The sequence below is a fragment of the Mytilus californianus genome, unplaced genomic scaffold (assembly GCF_021869535.1).
Source record: "Mytilus californianus isolate M0D057914Y unplaced genomic scaffold, xbMytCali1.0.p SCAF_1, whole genome shotgun sequence".
NCBI classification, from domain to species: domain Eukaryota; kingdom Metazoa; phylum Mollusca; class Bivalvia; order Mytilida; family Mytilidae; genus Mytilus; species Mytilus californianus.
Genome location: NW_026262581.1, coordinates 107,551,071 through 107,564,650, shown reverse-complemented (window position 1 = coordinate 107,564,650; position 13,580 = coordinate 107,551,071). Strand labels below are relative to the sequence as shown.

At 33.6% G+C, this 13,580-nt stretch overlaps 1 protein-coding gene and 1 long non-coding RNA gene across 4 annotated transcripts in view; both read right to left on the bottom strand.

The window, feature by feature from the left end:
- The window catches only part of LOC127729528 (ubiquitin carboxyl-terminal hydrolase 15-like), a 57,670-nt gene that overhangs the window by 33,393 nt on the left and 10,697 nt on the right, over positions 1 to 13,580 (bottom strand). Inside the window, exon 3 of the mRNA XM_052237367.1 lies at positions 98 to 198. Within this exon, the coding sequence (XP_052093327.1) occupies positions 98 to 198 (101 nt within the window). The remainder of the gene's footprint in view (positions 1 to 97; positions 199 to 13,580) is intronic.
- On the bottom strand, positions 356 to 12,169 carry LOC127729716 (uncharacterized). Of its 3 annotated transcripts, none has more exons than XR_007994809.1 (3): positions 10,786 to 12,168; positions 2,059 to 6,899; positions 356 to 1,747 (listed from the first exon to the last, which is right to left on the bottom strand). It is a non-coding gene; the product is annotated as an uncharacterized LOC127729716 (long non-coding RNA). The 3 variants fall into 3 exon arrangements; XR_007994810.1 differs by having other exon boundaries at positions 1,524 to 3,113; positions 6,161 to 6,899; positions 10,786 to 12,169; XR_007994811.1 differs by having other exon boundaries at positions 1,526 to 3,113; positions 6,322 to 6,899; positions 10,786 to 12,169.

The window sequence follows — 13,580 nt, the reverse complement described above, 5'->3', positions numbered from 1 at the left end:
TAAAGGTAAATATGACTTCTTTTAGACAAGGCATAAAATAGGCAGTACATTTATCAAATAACCCAGCAAGAGGTCTGGTCATAAAATCATTACCAACCTGCCCTTCAATCATGCCATACCAAGACATAATTTTACTCCACGCTTCTTCAGGAACAAGTTGATAGTCTAGTTCATCTATGAGGTGCTCTTTCAACTTCCCTAAAATAAATATTTACCAAGTTTCGTTTCATCATGTTATTTATTTATTTTAAGTACACGCAGTGTCCTAATTAGCCCAAATTAGAGGGGCACTGCACCCGCTCACCTACCCTACCACATGAAATAAAATGCTCCGCAGGGCGCAGCTTGATACAACCGCAGAGGTCGAACCCTGAACAGTTGGGGCAAGTATGGACACAACATTCAAGCTTGATACAGCTTTGCATTTGGATTGTGATTAAATATTTGACACAGCATAGGTTTCTGACACAGAATGAATGTGGTCTAAGAACTTAAAAATTTTAAATTGGACATTCACCTATTATGGTCCAATATCCAAAATCTAAATACATGGTTAGATTCAGCATATCAAAGAACCCCAAGAATTCAATTTTTTATGAAATCAAACAAAGTTTAATTTGGACCCTTTTGACCTCAATGTGGACAAAGTTGATAACGGGGCCCAAAAATCAAAATACATGGCTAGATTCAGCATATCAAAGAACCCCTATATATTCAATTTTTGTTTAAATCAAACAAAGTTTAATTTTGGACCCCGATTTGGACCAACTTGAAAACTGGGCCCATAATCAAAAATCTAAATACATGTTTAGATTCAGCATATCAAAGAACCCTAAGAATTCAATTTTTGTTAAAATCAAACTAAGTTTAATTTTAAACCCTTTGGACCTTAATGTAGACCAATTTGAAAACGGAACCAAAAATTAAGAATCTAAATACACGGTTAGATTCGGCATATCAAAGAACCCCAATAATTCAATTTTTGATGAAATCAAACAAAGTTTAATTTTGGACCCTTTGGACCTCAATGTGGACCAATTTAAAAACGGGGCCCAAAATCCAAAAACTAAATACACGGTTAGATTCAGCATATTAAAGAACCCCAAGAATTCAAGAATAAAACCCCATTGAAATTGGTCAAGAAATAAGCAATTTATACGAAGTATCTTCTTTTGCACAATACTGTGCAATTAAATATTTCTTGCTATTGCGCAATACTGTACAATTGACAATTTCTTGCTATTGCGCAATATTGTGCTATTGGATATTTCTTGCTATTGCGCAATACTGTGCAATTGAAGATTTCTTGCTATTGTGCAATACTGTGCAATTGAAGATTTCTTGCTATTGTGCAATACTGTGCAATTGAAAATTTCTTGCTATTGCACAATACTTATTATATAATAATTTACACATCCTGTTTGGTGTGTATCTCCTACCATATCATTATTATTTGCTTTTAAATATAAATCAGAAATAACCAACTTAAAATGGAAAATTTTAAAAGAAAAAAAAAAATCCCCCCCCAAATTTTTTGAACCCCCTTATGATTCATCACCCCCAAACTCAATCCCAGCCTTCCCTTTGTGGTATGGTACCTTGCAGTACAATTTCAGAGAGATGCATACACTTGAACACAAGTTATTGTCTGGAAACTAGAAAAATGCTTATTTTTGGCCCCAAATTCCTAAATGTTTCGGCAATTACCCCCAAACTCAAACCCAGCTTTCCCTTTGTGATATGGAACCTTGTAGTACAATTTCAGAAACATCCATACACTTACACATAAGTTATTGTCATGAAACTAGAAAAATGCTTGTTTTTTGCCCCTTTTTTGGCCCCTAATTCCTAAAATATTGAGGCAATTACCCCCATCATCAATCCCAGCCTTCCCTTTGTGGTATGGTACCTTGCAGTACAATTTCAGAGAGATCCATACACTTGAACACAAGTTATTGTCTGGAAACTAGAAAAATGCTTATTTTGGGCCCCCAATTCCTAAACGTTTCGGCAATTACCCCCAAACTCAATTCCAGCTTTCCCTTTGTGATGTGGAACCTTGTAGTACAATTTCAGAAACATCCATACACTTACACACAAGTTATTGTCATGAAACTAGAAAAATGCTTCTTTTTTGCCCCTTTTTTGGCCCCTAATTCCTAAAATTTTGAGACAATTACCCCCAAAATCAATCCCAGCATTCCTTTTGTGATATGGAACTTTGTGGTACAATGTCAGAGATATCCATACACTAACACACAAGTTATGTCTGGAAGTTACAAAAATGCTTATTTTTGGCCCCTTTTTGGCCCCTAATTCCTTTACTGTTGGTACCATAACCCCCAAAATCAATCCCAACCTTCCTTTTGTGGTATTGAACCTTGTGGTAAAATTTCATAGAGATCCATTCACTTAAACTAAAGTTAGAGTGCGAAAACCAATGTGTCTTCGGACGACGCCAGACGACGACGACGCCAAGGTCATACCAATATACGACCACAAAATTTTTTTTGCGGTCGTATAAAAATAAATGGGGAATGTGTCCATGGGACACAGATGATGCCCCCGCTTGCATATCATATAAAATGCTTTGCTGGGCGCAGCTTGATACGACCAAAGAGGTCGAACCCTGAACAGTTGGGGCAAGTATGGACACAACATTCAAGCTTGATACAGCACTGAATTTGGATTGTGATTAAATATTTGACACAGCATAGGTTTCTGACACAGAATGAATATGGTCTAAGAACTTAAATTTTTTTAATTTACCTATTCAAACCATATCATTATTATTTGCTTTTATATATAAATCAGAAATAACCAATTTAAAATGGAAAATTTTAAAGAAAAAAAGGGGAAAAAAATCCCCCCTCAAATTTTTTGAACCCCCTTATGATTCATCACCCCCAAACTCAATCCCAGCCTTCCCTTTGTGTTACAATGTATGGTGCCTTGCAGTACAATTTCAGAGAGATCCGTACACTTGAACACAAGTTATTGTCTGGAAACTAGAAAAATGCTTGTTTTTTTGCCCCTTTTTGGCCCCAAATTCCTAAACATTTTGGGCAATTACCCTCAAACTCAATTCCAGCTTTCCCTTTGTGATATGGAACCTTGTGGTACAATGTCAGAGAGATCCATACACTAACACACAAGTTATTATTGAAGTTACAATAAAATGCTTCGCTGGGCGCAGCTTGATACGACCGCAGAGGTCGAACCCTGAACAGTTGGGGCAAGTATGGACACAACATTCAAGCTTGATACAGCTCTGAATTTGGATTGTGATTAAATATTTGACACAGCATAGGTTTCTGACACAGAAAGAATGTGGTCTAAGAACTTCAATTTTTTTAATTTACCTATTATGGTCCAATGTCCAAAATCAAAATACATGGTTAGATTCAGCATATCAAACAACCCCATATATTCAATTTTTGTTGAAATCAAACAAAAGTTTAATTTTGGACCCCAACTTGGACCAACTTGAAAACTGGTCCCATAATCAAAAATCTAAACACATGTTTAGATTCAGCATATCAAAGTACCCCAAGAATTCAATTTTTGTTAAAATCAAACTAAGTTTAATTTTGGACCCTTTGGACCTTAATGTAAACCAATTTAAAAATCGGGACCCAAAATTAAAAATCTAAAAACACGGTTAGATCAATTTTTGATGAAATCAAACAAAGTTTAATTTTGGACCCTTTTGACCTCAATATGAACCAATTTGATAGCGGGCCCACAAATAAAAATCTAAATACATGGTAAGATTCAGCATATCAAAGAACCCCATATATTCAATTTTTGTTGAAATCAAACAAAGTTTAATTTTGGACCCCAATTTGGACCAACTTGAAAACTGGGCCAAAAATCTAAAATCTAAATACATGTTTAGATTCAGCATATCAAAGAACCCCATATATTCAATTTTTGTTGAAATCAAACAAAGTTTAATTTTGGACCCCAACTTGGACCAACTTGAAAACTGGGCCCATAATCAAAAATCTAAACACATGTTTAGATTCAGCATATCAAAGAACCCCAAAAATTCAATTTTTGTTAAAATCAAACTAAGTTTAATTTTGGACCCTTTGGACCTTAATGTAGACCAGTTTAAAAAACGGGACCCAAAATTAAAAATTTAAATACATGGTTAGATTTGGCATATCAAAGAACCCCAATAATTCAATTTTTGATGAAATCAAACAAAAAAAGTTTAATTTTGGACCCTTTTGACCTCAATATGAACCAATTTGATAGCTGGCCCACAAATAAAAAATCTAAATACATGGTAAGATTCAGCATATCAAAGAACCCCATATATTCAATTTTTGTTGAAATCAAACAAAGTTTAATTTTGGACCCCAACTTGGACCAACTTGAAATCTGGGCCCAGAATCAAAAATCTAAACACATGTTTAGATTCCGCATATCAAAGAACCCCAAGAATTCAATTTTTGTTAAAATCAAACTAAGTTTAATTTTGGACCCTTTGGACCTTAATGTAGACCAATTTAAATAAAATGCTCCGCTGGGGCGCAGCTTGATACGACCGCAGAGGTCGAACCCTGAACAGTTGGGGCAAGTATGGACACAACATTCAAGCTTGATACAGCACTGAATTTGGATTGTAATTAAATATTTGACACAGCATAGGTTTCTGACACAGAATGAAAGTGGTCTAAGAACTTAAAAATTTTCAATTTACCTATTCATACATGTGATGGACTGTGAAACTCAGATCAGGAGATTGGGAAATTTTGGTCAGGAGATTAGGACTCAGATCAGGAGGTTTTTAATCGACATTAATTTTGTTGTAAATGTAACCGTGTGCTGTAAAAATGGTCTTTTAAAGTTTTTTTTACTTCAACTTTCCAACCAATTTATTATGTTTATAGTACCCTTGTACTTATAAAGTTTCTCCATCTTTATATTCTACATGTTCAATCTAACATTGTTTTTTTCCAGTATGTTCTTTAAATTTTTTACTTCATATTCTATAAAACAATCATTGCAACCAGAACATTTGTTTAGCTGTCTGCAAATAGTTTTTATTTTTTTTTTTTTTTCTCTTGCAAATAGTTTTTATTTGCAAACTCAGAAATTCATTCTATCTGTAAAGTTAGGGTCATAGTTATTATATAAATTTCAATTTAAGCCTTAAAAGGAAGTATAGAATCCTCAAATAATTTTCAAATTATTATTTTTTTATTTGTCCTAAGACATTTAAAATCATTTAATAACCATCCTTTTATGATTATTTGTTCAATTTATATTTTATTTATATTCTTTTAAAAATTTTCATTATTAAAAGGAAAGTAACTTAAAACAGGATAAATCAAGGGAAGTAACCCAATAAATACACAGTTTTTGTTACACAACGGCAGTTAGCCTGAGGTAAAAATCGTTGCTTACCAGTATGTTTGACACCCAAGCTGACAAGTGAAGCCATATAATTATGCATGTTAATTGATTTACAGGTAAAATATAACTTCAGGTAATGTCAGTTACACCAGATGCCTGAGATGTTATGTTGGGCAGAAATTTTTCATTCATGAAAAATTTCATACACGGGATTTTTTCAACGGGAGGGGGGGAGGAGACCCCTGAAAACGGGATTATTGTACTCCCGTCGGGAGGTTCACATGTATGCCTATTCAAACCATATCATTATTATTTGCTTTTATATATAAATCAGAAATAACCAATTTAAAATGGAAAATGTTAAAGAAAAAAAAGGAAAAAAAAAATCCCCCCCCCCCAATTTTTTGAACCCCCTTATGATTCATCGCCCCCAAACTCAATCCCAGCTTTCCCTTTGTGGTATGGTACCTTGCAGTACAATTTCAGAGAGATTCATACACTTGAACACAAGTTATTGTCTGGAAACTAGAAAAATGCTTGTTTTTTGGCCCCTTTTTGGCCCCAAATTCCTAAACGTTTAGGGCAATTACCCCCAAACTCAATTCCAGCTTTCCCTTTGTGATATGGACACCTTGCAGTACAATTTCATAAAGATCCATACACTTACACACAAGTTATTGTCCTGAAACTAGAAAAATGCATGTTTTTTTTGCCCTTTTATGGCCCCTAATTACTAAAATTTTGAGGGAAAACCCCCAAAATCAATCCCAGCCTTCCCTTTGTGATATGGAACCTTGTAGTACAATTTCATAAAGATCCATACACTTACAAACAAGTTATTGTCATGAAACTAGAAAAATGCTTGTTTTTTGCCCCTTTTTGGCCCCTAATTCCTAATATTTGGAGGAAATTACCCCGAAAATCAATCCCAGTATTCCCTTTGTGATATGGAACCTTGTAGTACAATTTCATAAAGATCCATACACTTACAAACAAGTTATTGTCATGAAACTAGAAAAATGCTTGTTTTTTGCCCCTTTTTGGCCCCTAATTCCTAAAATTTGGAGACAATTACCCCCAAAATCAATCCCAGCATTCCCTTTGTGATATGGAACCTTGTGGTACAATGTCAGAGAGATCCATACACTTACACACAAGTTATGTGTGGAAGTTACAAAAATGCTTATTTTTGGCCCCTTTTGGCCCCTAATTCCTTAACTGTTAGTACCATAACCCCCAAAATCAATCCCCACCTTCCTTTTGTGGTATTGAACCTTATGGTAAAATTTCAATGAGATCCATTCACTTAAACTAAAGTTAGAGTGCGAAAACTAATGTGTATTCGGACGACGACGACGACGACGACGCCAACGTCATACCAATATACGACCACAAAAATTTTTTTGCGGTCGTATAAAAACAGGACCCAAAATTAAAAATCTAAATACATGGTTAGATTTGGCATATCAAAGAACCCCAATAATTCAATTTTTGATGAAATCAAACAAAGTTTAATTTTGGACCCTTTTGACCTCAATATGAACCAATTTGATAGCGGGGTCCACAAATAAAAAATCTAAATACATGGTTAGATTCAGCATATCAAAGAACCCCATATATTCAATTTTTGTTGAAATCAAACAAAGTTTAATTTTGGACCCCAATTTGGACCAACTTGAAAACTGGGCCAAAAATCAAAAATCTAAATACATGTTTAGATTCAGCATATCAAAGAACCCCATATATTCAATTTTTGTTAAAATCAAACAAAGTTTAATTTTGGACCCTTTGGACCTTAATGTAGACGAATTTGAAAACTGGACCCAAAATTAAAAATCTAAATACACGGTTAGATTCGGCATAACAAATAAATAAATGTGGTCACAGATTTTACAAATCTAATGCGCCATACTGGTCTTCCTTTATAAATATGCATTTCTTTAAACATAATTTAAAAGCAGTGTAAGGGAAGTAACCAAAACGTTGTATTTGGATTACCTCCCTTATACTGTTTCAAATTATCTTAATTGTTCATTAACCATTACTTTATACATAATTTAAAAGCAGTGTAAGGGAGATAATTTCAATGATGTATTTGATTTATCTCCCTTACACTACTTTAAATTATGTTTTGTACTAAAGTATTTGTCCATTAATGAGGACAACCTTGTTTTTCCCCCTTTTTTGCCCCTAATTCTTAAACAGTTAGAAATAACCCCCCAAAGCAAATCCTAACCATCCCTTTGTGGTATGGAAACTTGTAGTATAATTTCAGAGAGATCCATACACCGTTCCACAGTTATTGTCTGGAAACTAGAAAATGCTTATTTTTGGCCCCTAATTCCTTAACTGTTGGTACCATAACCCCCAAAATCAATCCCCACCTTCCTTTTGTGGTATTGAACCTTATGGTAAAATTTCATAGAGATCCATTCACTTAAACTAAAGTTAGAGTGCGAAAACTAATCCGTCTTCGGACGACGACGACGACGCCAACGTCATACCAATATACGACCACAAAATTTTTTTTGCGGTCGTATAAAAATGCTTGTTTTTTTGCCCCTTATTCCTAAACGTTTTGGGCAATTACCCTCAAACTCAATTCCAGCTTTCCCTTTGTGATATGGAACCTTGTGGTACAATGTCAGAGAGATCCATACACTAACACACAAGTTATGTCTTGAAGTTACAAAAATGCTTGTTTATGGTCCCTTTTTGGCCCCTAATTCCTTAACTGTTGGTACCATAACCCCCAAAATCAATCCCAACCTTCCTTTTGTGGTATTGAACCTTGTGATAAAATTTCATAGAGAGCCATTCACTTAATCTAAAGTTAGAGTGCGAAAACCAATGTGTCTTCAGAAAACGAAAAAGCTGAATTTTTCCATTTTTAAAGGGGCATAACTCTAGAACAACAATAGTGACACCACCAAAATTCAAACTTGATCTGTGTTTTGTGGTAATAAGCATTGTGTATAAGTTTCATAACATTTGGTTGAGGCAAACTTAAGTAAGAGATCTGAAACGGAAAATTCAGCAATTTTTCCATTTGTAAACAGGCATAACTCTAGAACTGTTAAAGTGACACCACCAAAATTCAAACTTGATCTGTTTTTTGTGGTAATAAGCATTGTGTATAAGTTTCATAACATTTGGTTGAGGCAAATTAAAAGTTAGAGAACGGAAACTAATTTTGGGACATACGACGTAAAGACGGACAAGGGTAAACATTAAAGAGGAATAGCTCTATTACTCTATTAAGAGATAACTAAAAATTTCAGTCATGTTGAGTCAAGACATATCTTGCTGATATTTTCCTTCTTAAAGTTTCTATTTATCTATTATAGTTTTCAAGATAATAGGCAAAAAGTACAAAAATGTTAAAAATGATCATCAAAGGACAATAACTCCAACAAGTCAGTCGACTGCAAATTTCTGACATTTTGGCTTATTTGTGGATCTTGTCTTGCTATATAAAGTTTCTATCTATCTATTACCGTTTTCAAGATATTATTAGGCAAAAATTGGAAAAATTATCATTAAAGGGCAATAATTCCAATAATGAGTCTACTTAAGATTTCAGCCATTAGGCTCATTTGTAGATCTTGTCTTGCTGATCATTTTTGCTATTTACAGTTTCTACCTACCACATATAGTTTTTAAGATATTTAGCTAAAATACATAAAAATTGGTAAAAATTTCATTGTAGGGCAATTACTCTAAAAAGGAGTCGACTGAAGATTTAAGCCATGTAGACTTATTTGTTGATCTTGTCTTGCTGATCAGTTTTGCTATATAATGTTTCTGTCTATCATTATAATTTTCGAGATAATAGGCAAAAATTTTCAAAAATGGTAAAATTCATCTTTTAAGGGTAATAACTGCTATACAGTGTTCAAGCTAGGATTTCAAAAGGGCAGGGAGTCAATCATGAAAAGGGCACTTTAGCACGATGATTGATATTTCAAAACTAGAGGCTCTAAAGAGCCTGTGTTGCTCACCTTGGTCTATGTGCATATTAAACAAAGGACACAGATGGATTCATGACACAATTGTGTTTTGGTGATGATGTGTTTGTAGATCTTACTTTACTGAACATTCTTGCTCCTTACTATTATCTCTACCTAAAATGAACTTGGCCTGGTAGTTACAGTGGAAAATATTTTGTAAAAATTTACAAAAATTTACAAAATTTATGAAAATTGTAAAAAATTTACTATAATGGGCAATAACTCCTTAAGGGGTCAATTGACAATTTTGGTCATTTGACTTATTTGTAGATCTAACTTTGCTGTACATTATTGCTGTTTACAGTTTATCTCTATCTATAATAAAATGCTTCGCTGGGCGCAGCTTGATACGACCGCAGAGGTCGAACCCTGAACAGTTGGGGCAAGTAAGGACACAACATTCAAGCTTGATACAGATCTGAATTTGGATTGTGATTAAATATTTGACACAGCATAGGTTTCTGACACAGAAAGAATGTGGTCTAAGAACTTCAATTTTTTTAATTTACCTATTATGGTCCAATATCCAAAATCAAAATACATGGTTAGATTCAGCATATCAAAGAACCCCATATATTCAATTTTTGTTGAAATCAAACAAAGTTTAATTTTGGACCCCAACTTGGACAAACTTGAAAACTGGTCCCATAATCAAAAATCTAAACACATGTTTAGATTCAGCATATCAAAGTACCCCAAGAATTCAATTTTTGTTAAAATCAAACTAAGTTTAATTTTGGACCCTTTGGACCTTAATGTAGACCAATTTAAAAATGGGACCCAAAATTAAAAATCTAAAAACACGGTTAGATTTGGCATATCAAAGAACCCCAAGAATTCAATTTTTGATGAAATCAAACAAAGTTTAATTTTGGACCCTTTTGACCTCAATATGAACCAATTTGATAGCGGGCCCACAAATAAAAAATCTAAATACATGGTAAGATTCAGCATATCAAAGAACCCCATATATTCAATTTTTGTTGAAATCAAACAAAGTTTAATTTTGGACCCCAATTTGGACCAACTTGAAAACTGGGCCAAAAATCTAAAATCTAAATACATGTTTAGATTCAGCATATCAAAGAACCCCATATATTCAATTTTTGTTGAAATCAAACAAAGTTTAATTTTGGACCCCAACTTGGACCAACTTGAAAACTGGGCCCATTATCAAAAATCTAAACACATGTTTAGATTCAGCATATCAAAGAACCCCAAGAATTCAATTTTTGTTAAAATCAAACTAAGTTTAATTTTGGACCCTTTTGACCTCAATGTGGACAAAGTTGATAACGGGGCCCAAAAATCAAAAATCTAAATACATGGTTAGATTCAGCATATCAAAGAACCCCATATATTCAATTTTGTTGAAATCAAACAAAGTTTAATTTTGGACCCTTTTGACCTCAATATGAACCAATTTGATAGTGGGGTCCACAAATAAAAAATCTAAATACATGGTTAGATTCAGCATATCAAAGAACCCCATATATTCAATTTTTGTTGAAATCAAACAAAGTTTAATTTTGGACCCCAATTTGGACCAACTTGAAAACTGGGCCAAAAATCAAAAATCTAAATACATTTTTAGATTCAGCATATCAAAGAACCCCAAGAATTCAATTTTTGTTAAAATCAAACTAAGTTTAATTTTGGACCCTTTTGACCTCAATGTGAACAAAGTTGATAACGGGGCCCAAAAATCAAAAATCTAAATACATGGTTAGATTCAGCATATCAAAGAACCCCATATATTCAATTTTTGATGAAATCAAACAAAGTTTAATTTTGGACCCTTTTGACCTCAATATGAACCAATTTGATAGCGGGCCCACAAATAAAAAATCTAAATACATGGTAAGATTCAGCATATTAAAGAACCCCATATATTCAATTTTTGTTGAAATCAAACTAAGTTTAATTTTGGACCCTTTTGACCTCAATGTGGACAAAGTTGATAACGGGGCCCAAAAATCAAAAATCTAAATACATGGTTAGATTCAGCATATCAAAGAACCCCAAGAATTCAATTTTTGATGAAATCAAACAAAGTTAAATTTTGGACCCTTTTGACCTCAATATGAACCAATTTGATAGCGGGCCCACAAATAAAAAATCTAAATACATGGTAAGATTCAGCATATCAAAGAACCCCATATATTCAATTTTTGTTGAAATCAAACAAAGTTTAATTTTGGACCCCAATTTGGACCAACTTGAAAACTGGGCCAAAAATCTAAAATCTAAATACATGTTTAGATTCAGCATATCAAAGAACCCCATATATTCAATTTTTGTTGAAATCAAACAAAGTTTAATTTTGGACCCCAACTTGGACCAACTTGAAAACTGGGCCCATTATCAAAAATCTAAACACATGTTTAGATTCAGCATATCAAAGAACCCCAAGAATTCAATTTTTGTTAAAATCAAACTAAGTTTAATTTTGGACCCTTTTGACCTCAATGTGGACAAAGTTGATAACGGGGCCCAAAAATCAAAAATCTAAATACATGGTTTAGATTCAGCATATCAAAGAACCCCATATATTCAATTTTTGTTAAAATCAAACAAAGTTTAATTTTGGACCCTTTGGACCTTAATGTAGACCAATTTGAAAACTGGACCCAAAAGTAAAAATCTAAATACACGGTTAGATTCAGCATAACAAATAAATAAATGTGATCAAAGATTTTACAAATCTAATGCGCCATACTGTCCAATTAAAGATTACTTCTTGAAATTTTTCAATATTTGAAATTTGAAAAAAAAAAAATATTTGAAGAATAATTCTTTTTAATGGAGTTTGCAACCATAATTACCCATTTAAATTTACCATAGTGCTAACTTAATCTATTTTATAATAGAATTTAAAATATAGTGTCAAATCTTTCATATGGATTTTGTTGTAAAAAAAAAAGATGCAACATTTGCAGATATTTTTACTGGTCATCCTTTATAAATATGCATTTCTTTAGACATAATTTAAAAGCAGTGTAAGGGAAGTAACCAAAACGTTGAATTTGGATTACCTCCCTTACACTGTTTTAAATTATCTTAATTGTTCAATAACCATTACTTTATACATAATTTAAAAGCAGTGTAAGGGAGATAATTTCAATGATGTATTTGATTTATCTCCCTTACACTGCTTTAAATTATGTTTTGTATTAAAGTATTTGTCCATTAACCAGGACAACCTTGTTTTTCCCCCTTTTTTGCCCCTAATTCTTAAACGGTTTGAGCCATAACCCCCCAAAGCAAATCCTAACCATCCCTTTGTGGTATGGAAACTTGTAGTATAATTTCAGAGAGATCCATACACCGTTCCACCGTTATTGTCTGGAAACTAGAAAATGCTTATTTTTGGCCCCTTTTTGGCCCCTAATTCCTTAACTGTTGGTACCATAACCCCCAAAATCAATCCCCACCTTCCTTTTGTGGTATTGAACCTTATGGTAAAATTTCATAGAGATCCATTCACTTAAACTAAAGTTAGAGTGCGAAAACTAATGCGTCTTCGGACGACGCCGCCGGACGACGCCAACGTCATACCAATATACGACCACAAAAATTTGTTTGCGGTCGTATAATAATATTCAAGATAATAACCAAAAGCTACAAAATTTCCTTAAAATTACCAATTCAGGGGCAGCAACCCAACAACATGTTGCCTGATTGGTCTGAAAATTTCAGGGCAGATAGATCTTGACCAAATGAACAATTGTATCCCCATCAGATTTGCTCTAAATGCTTTGGTTTCAGAGATATGAGCCAAAAACTGCATTTTACCCTATGTACTATTTTTTAGCCATGTCGGCCATCTTGGTTCACGGGCGGGGTCATCGGACACATTTTTAAAACTTAATACCCTTATGATGATTGTGGACAAGTTAAATTTGTCTAAGTAGTTTCAGAGGAGAAGATTTTTGTAAAAGATTACAAAAATTTACGAAAAATGGTTAAAAATTGACTATAAAGGGCAATAACTCCTTAAGGGGTCAACTGACCATTTTGGTCAAGTTGACTTATTTGTAGATCTTACTTTGCTGAACATTATTGCTGTTTACAGTTTATCTCTATCTATAATAATATTCAAGATAATAACCAATAAAATGCTCCGCAGGGCGCAGCTTGATACGACCGCAGAGGTCGAACCCTGAACAGTTGGGGCAAGTATGGACACAACATTCAAGCTTG